This window comes from Pleurodeles waltl, chromosome 11 (genome assembly GCF_031143425.1).
Source record: "Pleurodeles waltl isolate 20211129_DDA chromosome 11, aPleWal1.hap1.20221129, whole genome shotgun sequence".
Lineage (NCBI taxonomy): Eukaryota > Metazoa > Chordata > Amphibia > Caudata > Salamandridae > Pleurodeles > Pleurodeles waltl.
In genome coordinates, this window is record NC_090450.1 from 950,688,760 (window position 1) to 950,716,327 (window position 27,568).

The window sequence follows — 27,568 nt, forward strand, 5'->3', positions numbered from 1 at the left end:
TAAAGTTCTTAACAAACTTGGAGCAATACTCTGCAAGTCCCAGAAATGACCTTAATTCTTCTTTTGAGCCGGATTCTGGAGCATGCCTGATTGCAGAGACAATGCTCTTCTTTGGCCTAATCCCATGCTCATTTACTGTGTGTCCCAAATATGTCACCTCCCGTTTACGAATCTGACACTTCTCTCTCTTAATCGTCAGGCCATTCTTTTTTAACCTATGCATTACTTCATGAAAAGATCATGATCAGACTCTTCTTCCCCTACGATCGGTATGTCATCTTGGAAACATAACACATGACTCATGTCCCCAAAAATTCCCTCCATTATCCTTTGGAACACCGCAGACGCAGAGGCAAGTCCGAAAGGCAACCTCTTATATCTAAAAGCTCCTAGCGGTGTTACAAAGGATGTTAAATGCCGCGAATCAATATGCAAATTTATTTGGTGATACACAGAAGACATGTCCAAAACACTAAGGGCCTGATTACAACTTTGGAGGACGGTGTTAAACCGTCCCAAAAGTGACGGATATACCACCTACCATATTACGAGTTCCATAGGATATAATGGACTCGTAATACGGTAGGTGGTATATCCGCCACTTTTGGGACGGTTTAACACCGTCCTCCAAAGTTGTAATCAGGCCCTAAATGTATTGCCCTTCGCCTTCACTGATAGCATCTCTGTAAAGTTTGGAAGAGGTTGTCGATCAACCCATATGCGCTTGTTGAGATCTCTAAGGTCAATGCATAGGCGAATCTTCCCATCTTCCTTCGGTGCGACGACAACCGGAGCCAACCATTCTGAAGATTCGATTGGTTCGATGATATCTTCTTTCAATAGTTTTTCTAATTCTTGTTTCAATGGCTCCCTCATTAAGTTTGGGACATTTCTCACTTTGTGTACAATAGGTGTGGCATTCCTTTTCACTATAATCTTATGCGCAAACCCCTTTAAAAGTCCCAATTTAGAGGAGAAAACCTCAGGATATTTTGCAACTAAACCATGTTCTATAGATTCCGTCACAACACCAATACTAATCTCCTCAGTGAGTGACACAGGTTCCTTCGCGTTAGGAATCCACAGGTAGCTAATGTATCCACCAGAAAAGTCGTTACCGAAGGTAAGTAACTCGTTCTTCTGATGGATACAACTACCTGTGGATTCCTCACCTAATGAATAGAGTCCCAAAGCAGTACCACACCCGGTGGTGGGTGCCGAAATGGTCAAACCAAGAAATCCTGCAGCACTGACCGTGCAAAATGGCCGTCCCTTCTGACCTCAGAGTCCAGACAGTAATGTTTCGCAAAAGTGTGAAGGGACGACCAAGTTGCGGCCTTGCAGATGTCGACTACAGGAACACCCCTGGGCAAGGCCGAAGTGGCCGACTTAGCTCTGGTGGAATGAGCTCTAATGCCATCAGGAGGAACCTTCTTTGCCATAGAGTAACAGATTTTAATGCAAAGAACAACCCACCTGGAGAGTGTTCTCTTGTGGACTGCCTTTCCTCTCCTCTTGCCCACGTATCCGATGAACAGCTGATCCTCCAGCCTGAAGTCCTTCGTTCTATCAATGTAGAAGCTTAACGCCCTCTTTGGGTCCAATCGATGTAGTCTCTCTTCCTCCTTTGAAGGATGAGGCGGAGGATAGAACGTGGACAAAGTAATTGTCTGAGCCAAATGGAAGGGTGAAACAACCTTCGGGAGGAAAGCAGCCTTGGTCCTCAACACCACCTTATCCCCATAAAAAGTTGTATAAGGGGGTTTTACCGATAAGGCTTGCAACTCACTCACTCTCCTTGCAGATGTTATAGCCACCAGGAAGACTGTTTTAATAACCAAATACCTTAAGGGGCAAGAATGCATAGGCTCAAAAGGGGACCCCATAAGGAAAGTGAGGACCAAGGACAAATCCCATTGAGGCATAACGAATGGTTTTGGAGGATATTTATTTAGAAGACCTTTCAAGAATCTGAGAACAATAGGGGACTTAAATAACGATGGTTGGTCTGGAAGACAAATGAAGGCTGACAGGGCAGACAAATAACCTTTAATGGTAGCCACTGCACAACCTTTCTGCGCTAGAGACAGAGCAAAAGACAAAACATCTGACAGATGAGCATGTAAGGGATCAATCTGTCTCTCTCCACACCACCTAACAAATTTAGACCACCTATTAGCGTAGATAGATTTAGTGGAGTGTCGCCTGGCCGCTAATATAACATCCACTACATCAGGCGGGAGAGAGAACGAACTCAGGTTGCCCCGTTCTATCTCCAGGCATGTAGGTGTAGACTCTGGAGGTTGGGGTGTAAAACCTGCCCCTGCGACTGCGAGAGGAGGTCTGCCCTGAGAGGGAGACGGAGCGGAGGGCACAGTGAGAGTTGGAGACGGTCGGAATACCACACCCTCCTTGGCCAATCCGGAGCTATTAAGATTACTTGGGCCCGGTCTTGGCGAATTTTCCTCAATACTCGAGGAATCAAGGGTATGGGGGGAAACGCGTAAAGCAACTGGTCGCACCAGGTTATCCGAAACGCGTCCCCCAATGCTCCCTGCACCGGGTACTGGAGGCTGCAGAATAACGGACAATGCGCGTTCTCCCGAGTGGCAAACAGATCTATCCGAGGAAACCCCCACATCTGGAAGATTAAACAGACTTGATCTGGATGGAGACGCCACTCGGGGTCGGCCGAGAATTGGCGACTGAGACTGTCCGCACGTACATTCAAGACCCCGGCCAAATGATTTGCTACCAAGCAAATCTGATGGTCCTTTGCCCAGAACCATAGTCGAAGAGCTTCTCTGCAGAGAAGGTACGACCCTACTCCTCCCTGTTTGTTTATGTACCACATCGTGGTAGTATTGTCCGTCAGGACCTGTACCGACTGACCACGAAGGGAAGGGAGGAAGGCCTTGAGAGCCAGACGTACAGCCCGTAACTCTAGCAGATTGATATGAAACATCTGTTCCTCTGGAGACCAAAGTCCTTTGATCTCCAGATCCCACAGATGAGGTCCCCACCCTAGAGTGGAAGCATCCGTTATGACCGTGGCCACTGGTGGCGACTGCGCGAACGGCTTTCCTTGCGAAAGATTGTTGCTCGCAATCCACCACTTCAAGTCCACAGCAGCATCTCTGGAGATCTTGACCGCACCTTCTAGATCTCCCTTGTGTTGAGACCACTGCCTTCGGAGGCACCACTGAAGAGCCCTCATATGCCAGCGAGCATGCGTGACCAACAGTATGCAGGAGGCAAACAGACCGAGCAGACGAAGGACCTTGAGGACTGGAACTACCGCTCCATTTCGAAACATTGGAACCAATTCCTGAATATCTTGAACCCGCTGAGGCGGAGGAAAGGCTCGATTCAATGTTGTATCCAGTACTGCCCCTATGAACAGGAGGCGCTGAGAGGGCTCCAGGTGAGATTTGGGCACATTCACCGAAAAGCCCAGGTCGAACAACAACTGGGTCGTTGACTGCAGATGATACGACACAAGCTCCGGGGACTTGGCTTTGATGAACCAGTCGTCCAAGTAAGGGAATACTGCTATCCCCTTCCTTCTGAGCTCTGCCGCAACCACTGACATCACCTTCGTGAAGACTCGAGGTGCTGAAGTAAGACCAAACGGGAGGACCGCAAACTGATAGTACTGCGACCCTACCACAAACCGGAGATACTTCCTGTGCGACTTGAGTATCGGGATATGAAAATAAGCATCCTGCAAGTCAACAGACACCATCCAATCTTCTTTGTTCAACGCCAAAAGCACCTGTGCTAGGGTCAGCATCTTGAACTTTTCCTGACTGAGGAACCAATTCAAGATCCTCAGATCCAGGATCGGTCTCAACCGACCATCTTTCTTGGGAATCAGGAAGTACCTTGAGTAACAACCTCGACCCCTTTCCTGCTCTGGAACCAACTCCACCGCGCCCTTTGAAAGGAGGACTTGAACCTCCTGTTCTAGCAACAGGAGGTGTTCTTCTGAACAATAAGATGGGCGAGGCGGGAGGGTGGGCGGAAACTCCCGAAAGGGAAGGGTGTAGCCTTTCTCCACAATACTGATAACCCAGGTGTCCGTTGTAATAGTCTCCCACTTGTGGAGAAAATGCCGTAATCTTCCCCCTACAGGAGAGGAGTGAGTGGGAAATGGTGGAAGCCTAAGGCTGCTTTCCCTGCTGCACCCCTCCAGAGGACGAGGAAGAGGCAGAGTGCTGTTGAGAGGCTCCTCTGGTGCGGGCCCTACCTCTCCCTCTAAATGATCTATAGGGGTGAGAAGAGGCGGGTTGCTGGAACCTCCCCCGAAAGGAAGAGGAGGAAGAGCCACGCCCAAATCCACGAAACTTCCTGAAAAACCTGGAAGAGGCAGAGGAAGAAGGAGCTTGCAGCCCTAACGATTTGGCTGTGGCCCTGCTCTCTTTAAATCGCTCCAAGGCCGAATCTGCCTTTGCTCCAAACAGTTTGTCCCCATCAAACGGGAGGTCTAATAGGGTCTACTGTACATCCGCAGAAAACCCTGAATTACGGAGCCAGGCCTGTCTCCTTGCCACCACAGCCGTGCCCATCGCCCTAGCCACCGAGTCGGTCGTGTCCAGCCCAGACTGGATAATCTGGGTTGCGGCAGCCTGGGCGTCTGAGACAACATCCAAGAGTCCCTGGGGAAGGTCCGTAAAAGAAGATGAAATATCATCCATAAGAGCATGAATATATCTCCCCAGAATGCAAGTTGAGTTGGTGGCCTTCAACGCCAAACTGCAAGAAGAAAATATTTTCTTGGATTGCGCATCCAGTTTTTTGGAGTCCCTGTCTCCTGGTACCGTCGGGAAAGATCCAGGCGCTGATTTTGATGAACAGGAGGCTTGCACCACCAAGCTCTCCGGCGTAGGGTGTCTTGAAAGAAAACCAGGGTCAGATGGTGCAGCCCGATATCTCCTGGCCACAGCCCTATGAACTTCTGAGGAAGATACAGGCTTCTTCCACACCTCCAACACCGGATCAAGCAAAGCCTCATTAAACGGCAAGAGAGGCTCCGCTGCAGCAGAGGCCGGATGCAGCACCTCCGTCAATAAATTCTGCTTCGCCTCTGCCACCGGCAAAGGCAGGTCCAGAAAGTTAGCCGCCTTCCTCACCACCGCGTGAAAGGTAGCAGCCTCCTCCGTATACTCCCCTGGAGATGAAAGGTCCCACTCAGGGGAAGTATCCAGCCCACTGGCCGTATCCAGACCATGCAGTCCATCACCAGAGTCCTCAACCTCTCCTTCCTCCAGGACTCGCTGGTACTCCTGCTCTTCCAACAGACGTAGAGCACGCCTCCTTGAATGTAGTCTCTGCTCGATACGCGGAGTCGACATGGCCTCTGCCGAAGATCAGCGCCGATCTCCAGAAGCATCCGGCGCCACAGGCAGCTTCGGCGCCGATGAAGGAGCAGGACAAAGAGAACTTGGAGCCGATGGACCCACCGGAGTCACAGGACGAAATCCCGACGTCGACGGGATGGAAACCTCCGGAGCCAATCCCTCTGAAGCCACCGGAGCGGCCACCAGCGCCGAGCCCACATTCCCAAAAGGGAGAAAGGGCATAAAGGGTGCCGGCCGAAGAGGCGCAGGATCACCCAATGAAAAGGCCAAAGGCCCCGAAGGACCAGCCGGAGCACCTCCTGGAGCCATCTGCTGAAAGATGGTATACATCGCATTCAGAAATGCGGTACTATCGGCTCCAGGGGCTGGAAAAGCCGGATACTGAGGTGCCTGGATCGAAGGCGACCCCGACCTCGACGTCCGCGACGCCGGAGACATCACAAGAGGCTGCATCACCTCAACCACAGACGCTTGTCCAGGCGAAGTCGGTGACGCCGGAGAGGGCAACGGCGTCGATGGATGCGGCGTGACCGTGGGACTGACCTCCCAAGTCCTCCGACGCCAAGCCGAAGGCGACCTCGAACGAGTCTCCTTGCTGGAATGACGCCGTGAATCTCTACGGCGCCGGAGTCTCGATGATGCCGATGAGACCTTGGCGAGGAAGACTTTTTGTGATGTTTTTCCTTTCTCTTCGACTTCGCCAGGAATAGTTTAGCCTCCCGTTCCTTGAGGGCCTTCGGATTCATGTGCTGACATGAATCGCAAGTCACGACGTCGTGGTCGGAGCTCAAACACCAGAGACAGTCGGAGTGAGGATCTGTAACGGACATCTTGCCCCCACACTCTCGACAAGGCTTGAAACCCGACTTTCTCTGAGACATTGTTACCGCAGAGAAGAACTACGCAGCAGAAAACACACTGTAACCACTAAAGTAACAGTAGCTCCCTCGAAGATAACCGTTTCGAATGCACAGAAAAAAGGGAACTGACGTCGGCGAGGACCTCTTATTGCCTGTATGACGTCAGACGGCGTCGCGTGGGCTAGAGTGACGTCCTCGTCGACGTGCAGAGACTAGGAAGAAGATTTCCGTCGAATGCTGGCGCCATGGGAGTATTCATTAGGTGAGGAATCCACAGGTAGTTGTATCCATCAGAATCTGTGATATACACCTTCCCCTGAATGATCCTTTCTTTGAAGGAAATCGTCATGCAGCACATTCCTATCATCTCTATTTTTCTTCCTGCATATCCCACAGCTTTTATATCAGGCACTGATAGATTTTTGCACAAAGGATTTGGCCATCCAGACTTGAACACTTCTTTTGAAATAAGAGTGAATAAGCTTCCTGAATCCACCAATAACTTAATTGGAACATCATCTAACATAGCTTGGATATGCGGTTTGTCAAGTGTCTCAGTGCTCTCCTTTTTGATCCCTTGAAGTGAAATTTCTTCACAATTATGGGAAATCAATTCTCCATGGACCGTCAAGATTATATCTTCCATAGTTTCGCATATGCCTTGTACCTCCTGAACCATCTTGTTATCAATACCCAACTTGAATTTGCAAACTTTGGCAAAATGCCCTCTTTTTCCACAATTGCGACAAATAGCGTTCCTGGCAGCACACGTTTTACTGGAAGCTATATGCCCTGGAGCATCACATCGATAACATTTTATTACTCTCCATTCATGCATTTTCCGTTTTTCATTTTTATTCACTCTAGCACCATCATCATTCTTGTCACACTTATTCCATCGCACTGCACCGCAAGGTTCTTCTTTCTTCTTGATTTCTGCCACAATCCTTTGTTCGGCTTGTGTAGATTTTACATCCATTTCTTGCAGCCATACAGCTGCATGCTCCATTCTTTTAGCAATCTGTATTGCCTCTTCCAAGTTCGGATCCTTCATTAATAATTTTTCGCGTATCCTTTTATCACTCGCACACCTCACAAGTTGGTCCCTTATTAGGGAATCAAGTAAATGATCAAATTCACAAGATAGACCTAGGCCCCTTAAACTCGCCACATAAGATGCAATGTCTTCGTCTGTTTGCTGTATTCTTGAAAAAAACTTATGACGTTGTAATACCAGATTTGTTTTGGGGATGAATTGTATATCTAACATCTGCATAGACATGTCAAAGATGTTGGAAGGTTGACCGTCCCCCATCCCTAACGATACCTCTGGTAAATTTTCATATATCCTTCTACCTTCAATACCGAGGTGATGCAATAATATAGCTTGGCGTCTAGGAGCATATCGATCACTGCCAATAGCCAACATATACGTGTTAAAAATTTTCTTCCACTGTTTCCAAGGTATGGGTGGATCACCTGGGGTCGCAAGAAATGGTGGCAGCGCTAATATACTTTGATCGCCCATTTTTTTTTCTTCCTTTGTGCACTAAATATTTGTTATTTTCTCCAATAATATATATCTTTATTTATATCAGTTATACATTTATTTTCATATGTATAGTTGACAATGAAAGAAATATGAATGGTATGTCTTCACTTTCTCCTTTTAACGGTAATTCACTGCAGGAATGAAATAGTCTCTCTTCAGTTTTTTTTTTTTTTTTTTTTTTAGTCCCTCTTCAATTTCCTTCCTTGAACTTCATCGAAAACTTAGGTAAGATTCCTAAGCTTAAAACTATTTGCGTTCCTTTTCCGGTTTTAAATAAACTACTAGTGTACTCCGGTGTGCATACCACGCTTTGAAATGTTTCTAAATGTGTTGCATGCAGCGCGCGCCAGGGAAGATTTTTTTCCTTTTAAAATCAATAAGCGCGTGTCAACGCGCGCACAGTCTTTGTGTGTTTCCTTTTCTTTTTAAAAGGAATCAGCACGTGGTACACACAGAGAGTCCTTTCAGGGCGAGGCAGCGTGTTGCCAAGAAATCAACACGCTATTTTTCTTTTTAAATCAATAAACGCGTGTCAACGCGCGCACCTCCCTTGTGTGTTTTCTTTTGAATGAATCAGCGCGTGGCACACCAGATACTCTTCTCAGCGCGAGGCAGCTTGTTGCCAAGAAATCAATCGATGCGTGGCAATGCGCGCACAGTCCTTTTCAACGGAATAAAGGATTTGAAAAGGGTTTGCGTGTTAACGCAACAGTAATTTAAAGGTTGAAAAGTTGAAAGTTGAAAAGTAATTCTAATGCAGGCGGATAATGTTAAATATTATTGTTCTTAGTACCTTCCGTCTACGGTTCCTCAATGATCAGTATTTATAACTGTTCATATAATCCAGGAGTGAAGATGTTCCTCAACCTGTCTCCTGCACAGGCCCTCGTCGCCAATGTAAAGTTCCACTCCACAGACTTCTTCTTTTCTAAGTTTTCTTTATTATAATTAGGAAGTCACAACACCTTCAGCAGATACAGACACAGCTCCTCTTTCTCCTCCTCCAGATCCTCTTCTCTCCCCATCATTCTATTCCTCACCTCATCTTACTACCTCATCACATTCTAGGTTCCTTAAAGGAGATGCTACAATGAATAGTGAGATCTCCACAAGTAGCTTTTCTGGGACAGCACTTCAAGTGGAATACGGCCTTAACGGACATACTGCTAACCAGTCATCCGGGGGTCAGGCGGCCGGCGGGCCGTTGGCCCACTGTTGTACATGCCGCAATCCGCCCGAGGGAACCTCTCCCGTGAGACCGCGTGGTCATCTTGGGGGTCAGGAGGACTGGGGGCCGTTGATCTATTGTTGAACACGCTGCGATCTTCCCAAGGGAATCCTCCCATGCTACTGCAGCGTCTGTGTAGACCGCGCGGCCATCAGTTATTCACCTACAGCTACGCGTCTACGAGGGAATGGCAGATATACATAATATGGGGAGGAAATACGGCTCACGCGGCGTCGCTACAAAATGGCGGTTTTTGCGAACGGGCCTCCTATGGGAGAGCACTGCCAACTCTGTATCAGCGTGTGTGTTGCACAAAGTGGCGTGTCTTCCTTTCTCAAACAATAATTCCTCAGAGGGGTCTTGGTATTTCTGTGTATGTTACAGAAGTCACCAGAAAGCGAAAGAGTGCCTTGGAATTTGAACACCAAGTATTTAAGCAGGCCGAGATCTTTGGGCATGGATTAATAAAAAAATAAAAATAAATTTTTTTTTTTTTTTTTAAAAGACGCATTTTATTAAGTAAGAGTACCTTGCGGCGGAAGGAACCTTGAGAAGCGCAATCTAAGTTAAATGTTATTTCGCCTAATTAGGCCCCCAAACTTGAAGAGTTGGCATGTATGCAGAGAGTGCGCTCAAAGCATTGTCAGCTTTATAACACTTGTATGACCGTAGTAAAATAAAGTCAAAGCCAGGATAAAATCGAAATCAGCTATAAGGTTATTTGTGCCAAGTACATGCGTGTGCTGCCGTTAGTAGAGTTAATTAACGTGCATTACTGCTCGCATGGGAGCAGGTAAATTGAGAGCTTCGGTACTATGGTTCTCCTTCACTACGGGTCAGTAGGGTGCTGGCCTCATGGCAGATTGGGGTAAGATAGGACTACGTGACTCCCTCTGCGGAATCGGTTTATAATTTTGGCGAGACAAAGTTTCACTGGATTTAACACCCGCCAAGGGTGTTTTACAAACCTATTGGATGGGTCACAAAAACACGGCATCCTCTCTTGGTATATTCGGTTGTCCAGCAATCCTGTAAACACAGCATGAACGTTAAACAGGTCACGAAGACGCCGAGCTATTGGTGCTTCTCCCGCAAAAGGGGAGGAGGGAGCCACGTGCACAACAATGCGCGTGCCACTCGGTGATCCTAGCTGGCGTTCCCTTGTGCCCTTTGCCAAACATTAAATGCGTTGGGCAGAAAGTAAGTGCTGCCCCTCAAGAAAAGGGCTATGGCTTCGGACCAGAAAGAAAGAAAGAAAAAAACAAACAAAAAAAAAAAGCCAGACACAAGTTAAGCATCGGGTGGGGGGGGGGAGGGTTTGCGCGCAGCGGGTCTGGCCAATAAATAAAAAGCTCCATCGAGTTAACTGGGGACCATTCTGATATTCTGTGCGGTCCTATGCAAAGGCCCATGGTCAGGAAATCATTACAATTTAATATTCAGAACGACTGGATTGCAGTTAAAAAAAAAAATCTAAAAAAATCACACGAGTGACATTTAACACGGTGAATTCATTAATGGTGCACAGCTATGACTTAACAAAATAGGCAGCGTGTTCATTATTTTGCCTCGCATAGAATGGAAGTTTGCAAAAAAAAAATAGACAGAGTGAGGCCTCTCAGTATGGCAGAGGCCACCCATAGACGAGGATTATTCAAGGGTACAATGACAGGCAGAAGGAATAAGGAAATCGGGGTAACTTCTTCGGGCCACGAAGGGCAGATAAAAGTCACACAACTAAAACATGTAGCATCCAAGAGGCTTAACAGCCAGCACAGCACCCCGCGACATGGCACAGATCAATGTGAATTGTAATAAGGGGCCTCAAGCAACTGCTCCAACACTGCCAGGTCACGTTTGTGCCATTGTTGCAAGTTGCAATAAGCAAAGAGAAGAATGGAAGCAGCAACCGTATCAGGCCAAGGGAAAGTCAACACATGTTCGTCGACACCCCCCCCCAACTTTACAGGTTTTCATGCTACGAGGGGGCTACACCATAAAAGGACGAATAATGGACAAGGCTACTCAGCAGCCTAAGTAAAAAAAAAAAAACGCACAACAGACTCAGCTAGTAAGGAGTGTCGCTGCTTGGCAGATGCATGTTATCCATTAAATGGCGGCAATAGTGCAGATGGAAAACAAAAGCGCGCCGGAGCCCATTGCCCGTGGGTGTCAGGCAATGTCCAAACAGAATACTGAGGCAGCGTAATCCTGAAACCTTTTTGAGGCCCTCTGCAATTCATGTAAAATCACCCCCCCCCCCTGCACCTACAGCTGACCGCAACAGCTTTCTCGTACGGGAAACAGGTCGGGCAAATTAAATCGCACCTTGGGCAGATAAGGGCTGCCCCACTGAATTAACTGGGGACCATGCTGTTATGCTGATTGAAATATTTCGCCGTGCGGCCCAACGCAAGGCCCCAGGTTAGGAAATCATATACAATTTAAGGTTTCATAACAATTTGATTGAAGTCGTAGTAAAAAAAAAAAAAAAAAAAGTTACATGACGAATGCACTAACAGTGCACAGCTATGGCGTAATGGTGCACGGCTATGATGTAACAAAATAGGCAGCGGGCTCATTACTTGACCTTGCATAGAATGGAAGTTTTGTAAAAAAACAAAAAAAAACAAAAAAAAAAAACGTAAAAGACCAGGCAGTAGTGGCCAGGGGCTGTGCCATTAGCAGGTCGGGCAAATGCCCGAGGAAGAATGGGGAATGTTGCCGGACTCCTCAGCATTTTTGGTTTGGCAAACAGGACGGCTAATGAACACTTAAATAATAAAATGTCTTTGTCCCCCGCCCTCCTTGTTTTTCTTTTCATGTACCGTATTGGTGAGGCGAGACGACACACGGAAGGGCCGGAGAGGAGCCGGTCGGGCACACACATATCCGTGTGGACGCAACAGTGTGCGGCGGGAGCAATAGGGAAAAACCCAGAGGCAGCACTCCCAAAGATCCGGGTGGCATACGCTAGTTGAAGCCGAACACAATACATCCAGATTGCGTCAGGGAAGAATACACGTGACAGGCAGGCTGTCACAAGGACGGTGCACCAAAATCAGTGCTCCTTGGGAGGCCTGACGGCCGGGACACTGAGGTGTTTTTGGTGAAGATCCGAAAGGAAAAACCCCAAATAATGAAAGGGGGGAGCCGCCTGGCGACGTAAGCCCCTCAGGCGGCGTGGCGGTAAAAGGGGCACATTGGTTGGTAAAGGAGGCACACCGGTGGGCGGTGTGCCGGAGAAAGGCTACTTACCTTGGGATGCCTTACGGCAGGGTAAGGAGGCCGATGGGGGAGTAAGCGGAACACGGCACTCGCGGCCCAGACCCGCTGGTTGGCAGGGCACAAAATGGACAGACAAGGTAGCGAGTTGAGCCTAACAGCACTAAGAGGCTACCCCCCTCACGATCAGAGAAAAGAACCAACAAAAATGGATGACCCCAAAAAGCACCATGAAGGACGACCTCAACAACAATAGGGGTCAGAATTATGACAAGCAAATGACAAGGACTTGATTGATTTATAGCAGAGATGATGTCATGCAGCAAAGTTATGATCCTGGAGAAATGATTTATGTATGGCATATCAACTGTGATTTATGACCAGTCTCCAAATTACGATTTACAATCATAACAAATGCAATGGGCGGCACTCAAAATGATTTATGACATTATAATAATGTATGGCCTTGTCATTGTGATTGATGGCTGAACCTAATGAGTGATGAGGTCAAAGATTGTCGCAAGAATCTATGCTTGTAATAAAACTGCGGCCCAATATTCCCACAAGAGATTGCAAACACACTTGGTTGTTGTGAATTTGTTTTTAAATGTTTATGGGGAATTACACTCATTAAAGTGGGCCAAGTGCGGGGGTTATGGCAAAGGACCGCCCCCGCAGGGTGCATCAGGGGCCGGCGCATTAACCGCTGCCGGGGACCCGGAAATTATATGTCAAAGCCGCCTCAGCGGCAAAACCAACGAAGGACGAAGGTCATCTGGCATTCCCCCTCAAGGGAAAGGTAGGAGCCCCTCTCCTTTGAGGAACAAAGAAAAGTTTCAAACCCCCCAATGGGATGGGGAGACACCGCCCGCCCTCATTTTGGAGGACAGATGAAAAGGATTCTGCTGCCTAGGCAGAAACCACTTTGTGGGCAACACGGGACAGCGCGCGGGATCGCGAAACCCACCCACCCACACCGGTATAACAGCATTGTCGCAGGGCTGAGAGGACAACCGGACGGCGGCGGCAAAAGGGGCACATTGGTTGGTAAAGGAGGCACACCGGTGGGCCGGAGAAAGGCTACTTACCTTGGGATGCCTTACTGCAGGGTAAGGAGGCCGATGGGGGAGTAAGCGGAACACAGCACTCGCGGCCCAGACCCGCCAGTTGGCAGGGCACAAAATGGACAGACAAGGTAGCGAGTTGAGCCTAACAGCACTAAGAGGCTACCCCCTCACGATCAGAGAAAAGAACCAACAAAAATGGATGACCCCAAAAAGCAGCATGAAGGACGACCTCAACAACAATAGGGGTCAGAATTATGACAAGCAAATGACAAGGACTTGATTGATTTATAGCAGAGATGATGTCATGCAGCAAAGTTATGATCCTGGAGAAATGATTTATGTATGGCATATCAACTGTGATTTATGACCCGTCTCCAAATTACGATTTACAATCATAACAAATGCAATGGGCGGCACTCAAAATTATTTATGACATTATAATAATGTATGGCCTTGTCATTGTTATTGATGGCTGAACCTAATGAGTGATGATGTCAAAGATTGTCGCAAGAATCTATGCTTGTAATAAAACTGCGGCCCAATATTCCCACAAGAGATTGCAAACACACTTGGTTGTTGTGAATTTGTTTTTAAATGTTTATGGGGAATTACACTCATTGGAGTGGGCCAAGTGCGGGGGTTACTGCACCGCCAGCAGTGCAGCTCAGTTGCATGTGGCCTCGAGCCCTCAAGCGCCAGGGAAGCGTGGAGGACGGGGAAGGCAGAAAGCATGAGGGCTGCAGGGTCGCAGCCCAAAGCGGTAAACGATTGCTTCTCAGCCAGGTGTGGTACGCTCCAGAAGCAAGCAAGCAGTCCGGTGATCAGACGGCTCTGCCCGTTGTTTGTGTTCCTGCGCTTCAGGCAGTGTTGCTGGGGCGCCGTCCCTGTCAGCACAGGCAGTAGCAGGAGACGTGGTAAACGGTGGGTCCCAGGCAGGAGATTTGGCCATTCTGTCAAGCCGCCGCCCGGTCATGGCCAGCCTCAGAACTTTGCTCTCGGTGGGTGGGAGAGACTCCGCTCAGACGGTGACACACTGCAGGGCACTCCCGAATAGTTTCAGGCGCAATCCGGTGACTGGATGGGAAGGATTGGACAGGATCACTGTTGGGTTCTTTTGTTTGTCTTGCCTCTGTCTGCAAGGCTTTGCTATTTTGTTATTTACACAATCATACACTTGTTTTCCTTATTCTTTATTCGTAGAATTGATAAGGTAATCAGTATTCAATAATCTGAATTGTTTGACCACTATTCTGTCAATAAGTATCTGTCCATACCTTAGCCAGGACTACTGTATCCGATCTCACATTTCCAGGACTTTATAGTGTAAAGTAAACTCCTCAACACTACCGCCGATGGGAGGGCACTGCTTTGGTATTAATGCAAAATGTGGAGAATCTGCTAAGAACAAGTTACCCTCATAACGCTCTTACTGGTGGATACTTTAACCATAAATATGTCATCACCCACACATTTCCAGTTCTGTTGCGAGGACTTCTTGTAGTTGCAAGGTAGAGATCGCACTGCGGAATTCATAAATTGCCAGTTGTTCAACCTCCGATAGGAAAAAAAATACCCAGTTAATAGACTGACATATGCAGCTCTGTGTATTCAATTCCAGAGATGGGGAGAGAGACTACGAAATCCAATGGCATCACCTGCCAGGGTACTGGAAATATTCCAGAAAAAAATCTGGATCCAGCCTGGGGGGATTCAAAAGGTGAGGAATCTGTGGTTCAATAGATTAGCCACCCTAATGAGCATCACCGAAGTTAAGAATTTTAAGTGTTAAGAATGGAAGGAATTAAGCTCTTTGGAAAAATTGCTACAATACCTCAAAAAAGACAATAAGGTTTGATACACCACCAACCTCAACATGGAATAAGAGTCCATTCACACAGGGTTAAGAAACTGCAAAGGCCGAATAAGAAATGGCCATGTACCATCTAGACTCACAATACAAAATGTGGTGAAAATATTTATTTTAAAAAAATAAAATTTTAGAAGATTAGTGCTGATTCATTGTGGAAGAAGACAGGGTTCACATCCTATCAAACCTCTGCCTCAAGGTAGCATTTTAGGGCAGACAAAGGACCATCAAGTTCCAAGGGTTAAATTGGAAGAAGGGGAAAGGGACACATGCTTTCAGCCAAGACTCTAAACGGTCAACCAGTATCTTTTCATGTAGTGCAAAGTTATGGAAATTGCTGTGGGAAACATTTCACATGAAGTAACGTACATGTTGTGACTTTGAGGGCCTGGAGTTTGACCACAGGGTGGGCCAAATACCATTAGAGCCCTGATTTGTGCTCTCTGATGGCCTCGGGTGAATCAAGGAGCATTTGTTGCAGATCTCCGAAAGGTGTTTGGAGCCAAAGCACCAAAGGCAAAAATTATGTGGGTGTTTGACCTACATCTGTTCCCGACCAGTGTGGTATGGCTTAACTCTTTAGATTAAGGGGGAGACATCACTGCACACAGTAAATTTTTTCTGTCTGGAAAAACACACAAAAAGTGGAAACCGTAGAGTCGGATCCGCATTAAAGGGTGCAGAAAAAGAGGAACTGACATCAGTGTGCAAAGGTGGTGCCTATATGTGACCCCATGATGTCACTTACAGAGGTGGGATCGAGCCACCACGAAGTACGATGGCACTTCCTGTCAGCGCTTGGGAGCTATTTCAGAAAAGAAAATCCAGTCCAGCACCTGAGAGGATTCAAAAAGTGATGAATCTGTGGTTAGAAGTGTCCATCAAAAATTCCACCTTTTCAATTTGCTCTGCTAATGTACACAGACCTGCAAATATTAATCTCTCCAAATATATAAGACAGGAGAGAACAGACTAGTAATTTGTCACATCAGAGCTGAGAAAATAGGCACACAATATCCTAAATGTTTAAACCAATGGAAAGGTCTGCATTTGTTCTTGGAGGAGTATAAAACATGAAATGGAAGTGAAGACACATCATACAATTGTAACAAAATGACAAAAGAACAGCTGGTATTTTGAAGATTAAATAAAAATGTAAGTGTAGAAAACAGATGTGATAGCTCGACCAGGCAATGAGGTTTGGGACAGATAAAGCTGGAATATAGGTGTACAAAGTCATCTTTTAACTTGACTAATTAAAAGAACCGAACTAGAAAAAATATTTAAGGAAAAAAAAAATCTTCAGCAGGAGAGAAGGAATATATTTTTCCTTCTTTCTGAGATTTATCTAGCTTGGTGGGTCCAGTAACACACACACACCGGGCAGTCAAGTGAGGACCATATTGGAGAATATCTCTAAAACAATTCCTAGCTTGTCCTCGTTTCTTTACCAAGTGCAATATAATCTATAATAATGTACAAGGGTTGACCTTAGGTTAGAGAAATCTCACAGGCCATTTCCTCCCAGTCTCATGATGGCAGATTCACCTTTGGAGAATAAAGCCTCTGTCGATACTCATTTATTCTGTTCTGGGCCACAAGGGAGAATAAGGTACATCCAAACTCACTGCCATGTCACACTAAAAGGCCAAAATCCAGTCAATTAATCACCCTCCTGTGACATAAAGGCAAATGCGCATAAAAGAGTATATGTTTCTCCCACAAGAGCTAACTACATCTTATAACCAGTTGTCCCTAAAGACTCTTACCTGGCTATTTGCATATTCACACAGAAGTCAAATTAAGTGTTTAAACTTGGATTAGGATATTTCACATTTTCACTCAAAAATGAAATCTGTAGCTGTCAGCATTAAACAGTTAGAAATAGATGCAATTATAAATTTATGAGTCACTCAGTTGTGCACTACAACCTACAAAGTTTTATGTCTCACAATGTAGGCAATGGGGAAACATGTTTCTGTCTTACAACACAACCTTTAATACCAGTAACGCAGACAGTGAATATTGGGTGCTATGGTTATTAGTGGCAGGCGACTGGCTTGTCTTGCACAAGATCAGTTCCAGTTAACAAGAGCTGTACTGGTGGGGATGAACGGGCCATTTTTATTAAACTAGCATATGACTTCTAAGACAAACGTATGGCTGAATATGAGGTGCACAATAGATGAGAGAATAATCAAAAAAAGAATAATTGCCAATACTGGAGTCAAACTCAACAGATGTTAGAAAAAAAAGGTAAGCCGGCTCATGGATGTAGGGCCTTACTTAGAGTTTGGCAGACTAAACGCTCCGTCACAAACATTGAGGATATTCTGTCCACCGTGTTACAAGTGCCATAGGTTCTAATGCATTTGTAATATGGCGAACAAGACATCTGCCACATTTGTGATGGAGTATCCTGCCTTCCATACTTTAAACAAGGCCCCAAGATCCTAAAGTGGTGATTCTTGGCATGATGGAACGATGGGAGGGTCCTAGAAATGCCCAAGCCTTCAGAGCAGCAGGTTTGTTGGTGACTAAGAGACTGTGCATCTCTGGAGAAGGGATATGGCTTCCTCAACAGGAGAGTGGCTAGTGGACATGGACTATTGTGCCAAAGCAGAAGAAACTTTATATTATGCTAGAGGAAATGTTGCAAAATATAAGAACATCTGGGAGCCCTGGTGGCAGTGTTTTCGAATGATACAGTCTGTAATATGGGTGAGAGAGTTCATTAAGTGAAAAATACACAAACCATGTTGATTATACTTTGTGATATTTAACTTTGCAACCAACTGAATTATACCCTAAATGCTGATGATTGTAATGTTGAAAAACATTTGAAAACAATTAAAAGAATTACTTTAAAAAAAATAAAAAAAATCAAAAAAAAACTAGAGGTACAAAATGTGCAGATGGATTATCTTAAATCCCAGATATTAGCACCATCACGTACCAAATACACAATTATAAGGTTCAAATCAAAGATGCTCAAGCAACATCTTATTTCCAAGATGAACATCTCAGTTCCTAGGCTATGTGACCATTAATCCTAGCAAAAAGCCATGTTAAACTGTACAGTCCCCCTTTTGTTCAGTTAAAGAACAAGCTAGTTATGGCCCTTGAAAATCAACCTAGGCATACTTTCATCATTAGGCTCTCCTCCACCTGCTATGCTTCTCTGCCTATCACCTATGAAAACAATTCCTCGACAGAGATGGGCCCAGGGTCACAACCATCCAGGGGTCAATCTTTCGTTGGTAAGAAAGTTTTCTGGCAGCAAAGTGATTTAATATAAGCATAATTTTACACACTCAGCTGCAACACAATCAACTGGGAGTTTTTTTAAATAGAAACTCTTGACACAAAAAACACACTTTTAATGGTGACTTATCAAGATGCCCAGCTACTTCTGGTGAAACAAAGTGAGTGTTTCATATTACACAAGACTAATTTTGAGATTCACTACTTCAAAATTCATCCTCTATAAAAATAGTCTGGATATACTTCGATAAAGATAGGATGTGAGTAGGTGATGCACACATAGCATGTACTTAGTAATGCTTTCTTCCTGTTAATATGATGAAAAACATCAAAGATTAAGACAACTTTGCTCAGCAGCCTGAATTTATTGTTGAGTACTTGACTGGTTTCTTTTTTATTGTCAACACTGAAGACTTAGCTAGGAGTAAAACCAAATGCCTTTGCGTTTCACCTTTATATGGAGTATTCCGCAAATCAAAGCAGCTCAACTCAAAGACCCTCTGAGAGAGATCAACTGTCTGTGTACAGTGCAGATGAATTAAGGAAGGGGTCTCTTCCGAGATCCCTAAAGTCAAGCAATCAGAGGGGATAGAATATTAGCTGATGGTGAGACAGAGAAGATATTTATCGTGGTAAACATCCACGAAAGGGAGACTTTGTATGAAGCATCTGAACATGGCACGCCATAGTGATGGACTGTCAGTAATGGGTTCCTTAAGAATGCCTGTTCTACGTTAAGCCTGCGCAGTCACATACCTTGATTGGAACAACGCCCAGAGTTTGCACTTGACACCACTTCTTTCTTCCAAGTGGAAAGTTCAGGAGAAGGGGCCACAGTTGCCATCTTCATCTGCTGGCAGAGGCGGGTCTCCTGTGGTTGAAATCCGACACTTCCCAAGGGAGTTGCCAGCTCCTCATCCTCTGCTGAGATTTAAGAGCATAAATAAATCAGCTAGAAAATACGCAAATATGTAAATTACTCTTTGCATTAGCTCCCTGGGTGACACAATGATAATGCTGAACCTCACATAGAGATTACAAGATTTTACAGAAATGACAAAAAATTGAGACAGACTCGTTCTGCCTTGAAAAAGGGGGACTTTGTAATACCCAAAGATGGGACTTAAAGTACAAGTTACTTACCTTCGGTAACTACATATCTGGTAGAGACATAGTTGCAGATTCCTTACCTTAGAAATTTCCCCCAGGCGTCAGACTGGATCCGGAGATTTTTCTTCCAGCAATACTCTTGCACGTCGGTCGACTCCGCGGTCATTGTTGGCTTCGTAGGCGCCATGATGACGTTGGGAGTAGTACATAGACGCCGCCCTAGCGTGGTGACGTCAGTTTTGTTAGCAACTTTCCACGCCAAAGCCGCTAAGAACACTGAGATTGGTATGCCAGAGCTAAGGACCTGAAAGGGGGAATCCATGTCCGTAGAAATCATTTCGCAAGTGGGGAGGATGGGTGGGCGGTAAGGAATCTGCAACTAGAATGGAAAATGTCACTTACCCAGTGTACATCTGTTTGTGGCATGTTGCGCTGCAGATTCACATGCTGTGTACTGTTCCTGCCATCTAGTGTTGGGCTCAGAGTGTTACAAGTTGTTTTTCTTCTAAGAAGTCTTTTTGAGTCAAGGGACCGAGTGACTCCTCCCTTTCAGCTTCATTGCGCATGGGCATCGACTCCATTTTTGATTGTTTTCCCTGCAGAGGGTGAGGTAGGAGTTGTTGAAGTAAGGATACTAGAGGTGCCCATGCACTGGAGTAGATGTGTATGTACATAGTGTGTGGTAAAGTAAAAATTATTTACATATTTACAATTTTCATGCAACTAAAACGGCTACAGGCTCCCGGGAAGGTGGGAGGGCGCATGTGAATCTGCAGTGCAACATGCCACGAACAGATGTACACTGGGTAAGTGACATTTTCTGTTCAATGGCATGTGTAGCTGCAGATACACATGCTGTGCATAGACTACAAAGCAGTGATCTCCCCAAAAGCGGTGGTTAGCCTGTAGGAGTTGAAGTTGTCTGAAATAATGTTCTTAGTACAGCCTGTCCTACTGTGGCTTGTTGTGTTGTCAACACATCTACATAGTAATGCTTAGTAAATGTATGGGGCGTAGACCAGGTGGCTGCTTTACAAATTTCTGTCAATGGTATATTACCAAGAAAAGCCATTGTGGCGCCTTTCTTTCTAGTGGAGTGTGCCCTTGGAGTAATGGGTAATTCTCTTTTAGCTTTAAGGTAGCAAGTTTGAATGCATTTAACTACCAATCTGGCAATGCCTTGTTTGGGTATAGGGTTACCTGCATGTGGCTTTTGGAAAGCTACAAACAATTGTTTTGTTTTATGAAATTGTTTTGTTCTGTCAATGTAATACATTAGTGCTCTTTTTATGTCTAATGTCTGCAATGCCCTTTCTGCTACTGAGTCTGGCTGTGGAAAGAAGACTGGGAGTTCTACTGTTTGGTTTAGATGAAACGGTGATATGACTTTTGGTAAGATTTGTGGATTTGTATGGAGAACCACTTTATGTTTATGTATTTGTATAAATGGTTCTTGAATAGTAAACGCCTGTATTTCGCTAACTCTTCGAAGTGAAGTGATAGCTATTAGAAAAGCTACTTTCCAAGTCAAAAATTGTATTTGACAAGAATGCATGGGTTCAAATGGTGGGCCCATGAGTCGTGTTAATACAATATTAAGATTCCATGAAGGTACTGGTGGTGTCCTTGGGGGTATGATTCTTTTTAGTCCTTCCATAAAGGCTTTAATAACTGGGATTCTAAAAAGTGATTTTGAATGTTTAATCTGCAGATAAGCAGATATTGCAGTGAGATGGATTTTAATGGAAGAGAAGGCTAGATTGGACTTTTGTAAGTGTAGTAAATAACTTACAATGTTTTGTGTGGAGGCGTTTAATGGCATAATTTGATTAGCCTGGCAGTAGCAGACAAACCTTTTCCATTTGTTAGCGTAATCATGTCTTGTTGTGGGTTTTCTTGCTTGTTTAATGACCTCCAAACACTCTTTGGAAAGGTTTAGGTATCCAAATTCTAAGACTTCAGGAGCCAGATTGCTAGGTTGAGCGATGCTGGATTCGGGTGTCTGATCTGTTGGTTGTGTTGAGTCAACAGATCTGGTCTGTTTGGTAGTTTGATGTGGGGTACCACAGATAGGTCCAACAGTGTTGTGTACCAGGGTTGGCGTGCCCACGTTGGTGCTATAAGGATTAGTTTGAGTTTGTTTTGACTCAGTTTGTTGACCAGATAAGGAATGAGCGGGAGAGGGGGAAAAGCGTAAGCAAATATCCCTGACCAGCTGGATCCATAGAGCATTGCCCTTGGACTGAGGGTGTGGGTATCTGGATGCAAAGTTTTTGCATTTTGCGTTTTCTTTTGTTGCAAACAGATCTATGTTTGGTGTTCCCCAGTGGTGGAAGTGATGTTGTCAGATCTGGGGATGTATTTCCCACTCGTGAGTTTGTTGGTGATCTCGACTGAGATTGCCGGCTAACTGATTGTGAATGCCTGGTATATATTGTGCTATTAGGCGAATGTTGTTGTGAATTGCCCAATGCCAAATCTTTTGTGCTAAGAGACACAGCTGTGACGAGTGTGTTTGTTTAGATAATACATTGTTGTCATATTGTCTGTTTTGACAAGAATGTGTTTGTGGGCTAGAAGGGGTTGAAAGGCCTTTATTGCTAGAAAGACTGCTAACAGTTCTAAGTGATTTATGTGGAGTTGTTTTTGCTGATTGTCCCACTGACCTTGTATGCTGTAATTGTTAAGGTGTGCTCCCCACCCAATCATGGATGCGTCTGTTGTGAGAATGGCGTGAGGCACTGGGTCTTGGAAAGGCCGCCCTTTGTTTAAATTTACTGTGTTCCACCATTGAAGCAAAGAGTGTGTTTGGCGGTCTATCAACACTAGATCTTGGAGTTGACCCTGTGCTTGCGTCCATTGTTTTGCTAGGCACTGTTCTAGGGGCTGCATGTGTAGCCTTGCATTTGGGACAATAGCTATGCATGAGGACATCATGCCTAATAGTTTCATTACAAACCTGACCGTGTATTGTTGGTTTGGTTGCATGCTTGATCTTATATTTTGAAACAACAGCACCCTTTGTGGACTTGTAGTGGCAGTTGCTCTTTGTGTGTTGAGTGATTCTTGTATTTGGGATGGTTGTAAACGAGATTTTTGGTAATTGATAGAAACCCTTAATTTGTGTAGAGTATATATTATGTATTGCATGTGAACGTGACATTGTTGTTGAGTGTTGGCTTTTATTAGCCAATCGTCCAGATATGGGAATACGTGCATGTGATGTCTTCTTTTATGAGGTGCTACTACAGCCAGGCATTTTGTAAATACCCTGGGGGCTGTTGCTATTCCGAATGGCAACACTTTGAATTGGTAATGTTTGCCTTGTATTACAAACCTGAGATATTTCCTGTGAGATGGATGGATGGGTATGTGAAAATACGCATCCTTGAGATCCAGTGTTGTCATGTATTCCCCTTGTTTTAGTAAGGGAACTACGTCCTGAAGTGTTACCATGTGGAAATGATCTGATTTGATGAAGAGATTCAGTGTTCTCAGATCTAAGATAGGCCTTAACGTTTTGTCTTTTTTCGGGATAAGGAAATACACGGAGTAAACGCCTGTTCCTTTCTGGTGATAGGGTACTAGCTATATGGCTTGTTATTGTAGCAGTGCTTGGACCTCTATTTGTAATAGGTCTAAGTGTTGTGGAGATATTTGTGCGGTTTTGGGGGAACATCTGGAGGGAATGTTGTGAATTCTATGCAATAACCATGTTGGATAATTGATAGGACCCACGTGCCTGTGGTAATGTGTGTCCAATTGTGGTTGTATTTGGTTAATCTCCCCCCCACCGGTGATATGTGTTGGTGAAGTGTGACAGTGAAGTGACTGTTGTTTGCTAGGGCTTGGCTTGGAGAGCTGGAATTTCCCTCATCCTCTTGGGAATTGTCCTCTGTAGGAACCACAAAACCCCCCTCTCTGGTACTGAGACTGGTAGGTGGGTTTTGTTTGGGAGGTGGACGGTTCTGATGGCTGTTGTCTAAACCCTCCCCTAAACTGTGGTTTCCTAAATGTTCCTCTGTATTGTGAGGAGTAGAGCACGCCCATGGCTTTGTCCGTGTCGGTGTCTTTTTTCATTTTTTCGATTGCGGTATCCACTTCCGGCCCAAATAGCTGATGTTGATTAAACAGCATATTCAATACCGCCTGTTGTATTTCTGGCTTAAATCCAGAACTTCGCAGCCATGCATGCCTTCGAATAGTTACTGCTGGGTTGACAGTCAGTGCTGCTGTATCAGCAGAGTCTAGGGCAGACCGGATTTGGTTGTTTGATATGGCCTGTCCTTCTTCGACCACTTGTTGGGCACGTTTTTGGTGTTCTTTGGGCAAATGCTGGATGATGTCTTGCATTTCGTCCCAGTGCGCACTGTCGTAGCGGGCAAGTAGGGCTTGTGAGTTGGCAATTCGCCTCTGATTGGCTGCTTGCGATGCCATTCTTTTCCCCGCCGCATCAAATTTTCGACTCTCCTTATCAGGGGGTGGCGCATCCGCTGATGATTGTGAATTTGCCCTTTTTCTTGCAGTCCCCACAACCACTGAGTCCGGAGGGAGCTGTTGAGTAATAAACACTGGGTCTGACGGGCGGTTTATATTTCTTTTCGACCCTTGGCGTGATGGCTCTCCCTTTTACAGTTTCTTGGAAGACCTGTTGTGCGTGTTTAAGCATGCCTGGTAACATTGGTAAACTTTGGTAGGATGCATGCGTGGATGCCAGAGTGTTGAACAGGAAGTCATCCTCCACCGGTTCCGAGTGCATTGTTACATTGAGGAACATAGCTGCTCTGGCTAGTACTTGCATGTAGGCTGTACTGTCCTCTGGTGGTGAAGGCTTGGTTGGATAACACTCTGGGCTGTTATCCGATATAGGTGGGTCGTATGGATCCAAAGGGATCTGCATCATCTTGAGTCATCCCAGTATGTGTGGGTGACTGTGCCCTTGGTGTACCCACTGGTGACAATTGTGGTGATTGCAGTGGGGATGTTTGTGGTGAGAAATGTGGTGGTGGTGACTTTTCTCTAACCACTTTGGCTTTTGGTTGCATCTCAGTCTCGTGAAAAGCCAGTTTTCTTTTTGACTTGAGTGAAGGGATGGTTTGTATCTTCCCCTGTGTCTTTCTGGATTTCTAACCTTTGCTGTGTTTGGTCATGTTCTTCTAAATCAAGTTCCTGCTCAAATCTGTGCCTTTCTTTGAGCTGCAGAGAAAGTCCTTGCTCTTCAGTGTAGGAAGAATGTTTTGGCTCCGAAGCCGGTTTTTTCGGTACCGAAATTCCTATCGAAATTGTCTTTTTCGGTTCCAATAAGCTCTTTCGAGGCTTGCCCGACTCGATGCCGACTTTTTTCGGTGCTGGATTCTCGACAGGAGTCGGAAGTCTTCGGCAAATCCTTGGCCTTTTTCTGTACCGATGTTACTTGGTCACCTTCTTTTCTGTGGGTTGAGCCATGGCCTTCTGGCAGTGGCGTCCCCGTGGCCTTTAGTTTTTTGGTGTGACCTTGGGGGTGGGACGGGGCAGGTGTACTCACTTTTTGCCGCACCGTCGAAGGTCGATCACCGTCGGATTCATCCAAATCCGATTCTTGGATGGAAATTCTCATCTCTTCTTCCTCAACGTCGAGATGTTGTTTCGGCTTCGACGCCATCTGTAGTCGTCTTGCGCGTCGATCCCGTAAGATCTTCTTGGATCGAAACGCTCGGCAAGCTTCACAAGTATACTCTCTGTGTTCGGGCGACAAACACAGGTTGCAGACCCGGTGCTGGTCTGTATAAGGATACTTGCCGTGACACTTAGGACAGAAACGGAAGGGGGTCCGGTCCATTAGTCTTCGGCGACGGGTGTGGTCGGGCCGACCAGGCCTTGGTAAAGTGCGGAAGCCCCAAAGGGCCGCCGAAGCGGTCTTGATGTCGGTGCCGATATGATAAAACTAATCCGGTGCCGAACGTAAACAATACAATGAATTTTCGATTCTTTTCTAAGTTTCCCGATTCGAAATACGGAGCGAAGAGGAACACGTCCGAACCCGATGGCGGAAAGAAAACAATCTAAAATGGAGTCGATGCCCATGCGCAATGGAGCCGAAAGGAAGGAGTCACTCGTCCCGTGACTCGAAAAGACTTCTTCGAAGAAAAACAACTTGTAACACTCCGAGCCCAACACTAGATGGCAGGAACAGTGCACAGCATGTGTATCTGCAGCTACACATGCCATCGAACATGTCTCTACCAGATATGTCGTTACTGAAGGTAAGTAACTAGTACATCTGATAGAGACTTCTAGCTGCAGATTCCTTACCTTAGTATAGATACCCAAGCAATGCCATCCTCGGTGGTGGGCTGCGAACCAAGATCATAGTAGGAAGTCCTGCAGGACCGAACGACCAAAGTAGCCTGACTGTCCAGACAATAGTGCTTAGCAAGCATGTGCAGGGACGCCCACGTAGCTGCCTGGCAGATATCCAGGACAGGAACTCCGCGTGCTAACGAGGTGGAAGCAGCAGTTGCTCTGGTGTAATGAGCACGCAAGCCCTCAGGAGGTTGCTTCTTGGCCAAAGCGTAGCAAATTTTGATGCAAAGAAGCACCCATCGAGAGATGGTACGCTTTTGCACCACTTTCCCTTTTTTCGCAACCCACATACCCAATGAAGAGTTGATCGTCCACACGTAAATCTTTAGTACGATTGAGGTAGAATGCCAACGCTCTTTTTGGGTCCAGACGGTGAAGTCTCTCCTACTCATGGGAAGGATGTGGGGGTGCGTAGAAAGTAAGCAGAGTGATGGACTGGCCTACATGAAAGGGTGTAACCACCTTAGGAAGGAAAGAAGCCTTAGTGCGCAACCCTACTTTGTCAGGGTGCAAAAACAAGTATGGAGGTTTTGAGGAAAGGGCCTGAAGCTCATTCACCCTGCGAGCAGAGGTGATTGCCACAAGAAAGACAGTTTTGAAGGTGAGGAGCCGCAAGGGACAATTATGCATTGGCTCAAAGGGAGTACACATCAAATAAGTAAGTACAAGATTGAGGTCCCAATGAGGCATGATAAATGTAGTGGGAGGAAATAAATGGGTGAGGCCTTTTAGGAATCTACTCAATAGGAGATTTAAAGAGTGTGAGCTGATCAGGTAGCCTGAGAAAGGCCGAAATGGCAGATAAATACCCTTTAAGGGTGCCCAAAGCAGAGCCCTGCTGGGCCAACGAAAGAATGAACAGAAAAACCTCTGACAGAGGGGCAGAATGGGGATCAACAGATTTGTTGGTACACCATGCTACAAATTTATTTCAACGACGGGCGTATACAGTTTTGGTTGATGGATGCCTAGCTGCCAAGATGACATCGCAGACTTTGGGTGGAAGGGCAAAAGCCGTCAACTGTCGCCGCTCAATCTCTACTCATGAAGGTGGAGTTCGGACAGGTTTGAGTGAAGAACCGTCCCCTGTTGCTGCGACAGAATATCCGCCCGAAGAGGCAGTCTAAGTGGAGGATCAATGGACTTGCTCAAAAGCTTTGGATACCATACTCTCCGTGCCTAGTCCGGAGCCACCAAGATGACTTTGGCCCGGTCGTTCCTGATTTTCTTGAGAACTCTGGGCAGAAGAGGTATAGGCGTAAAGGCGACCAGCGTTCTACTCGAGACGAAAAGCATCTCCGAACGAGTGCTGCCTTGGAAACTCCAACTCGCAAAACAGCTGACATTGCGCGTTCTCTGAGGAGGCAAACAGATCTAACCAAGGGCCCCTCCACTGCTGAAAGAGACCTTGCACCACCTCCGGATGGAGACGCCATTCGTGATCGGCTGTGCATCGACGGCTGAGTTCTTCCGCTCTGGCGTTGAGGGAACCCGCCAGATGTTGAACCATCAGGCCTAGCAGCCTCAGAGTCGGCCTCACCGAAACCCAAAACCGAGGCTGAAAGATCGGATTCAAAACCTGAATGTCTTGGACTCGTTTTTCGGGAGGATAATCCTGAAACTGCACTGTGTTCAGAACCGCTCCGATGAAAGGGAGAGTCTGATAGGGAGTCAGGTGTGACTTCAGCACATT

The 27,568-nt window shown here is 46.0% G+C and overlaps 1 protein-coding gene across 6 annotated transcripts in view; it reads right to left on the reverse strand.

The window, feature by feature from the left end:
* The window catches only part of CABIN1 (calcineurin binding protein 1), a 1,028,293-nt gene that overhangs the window by 42,481 nt on the left and 958,244 nt on the right, over positions 1 to 27,568 (reverse strand). For 5 of the 6 annotated variants that reach the window (XM_069215153.1, XM_069215155.1, XM_069215151.1 and 2 more), the window contains exon 35: positions 19,180 to 19,347. In XM_069215153.1, the coding sequence (XP_069071254.1) occupies positions 19,180 to 19,347 (168 nt within the window). The remainder of the gene's footprint in view (positions 1 to 19,179; positions 19,348 to 27,568) is intronic. The other variant, XM_069215154.1, reaches the window with a different exon arrangement.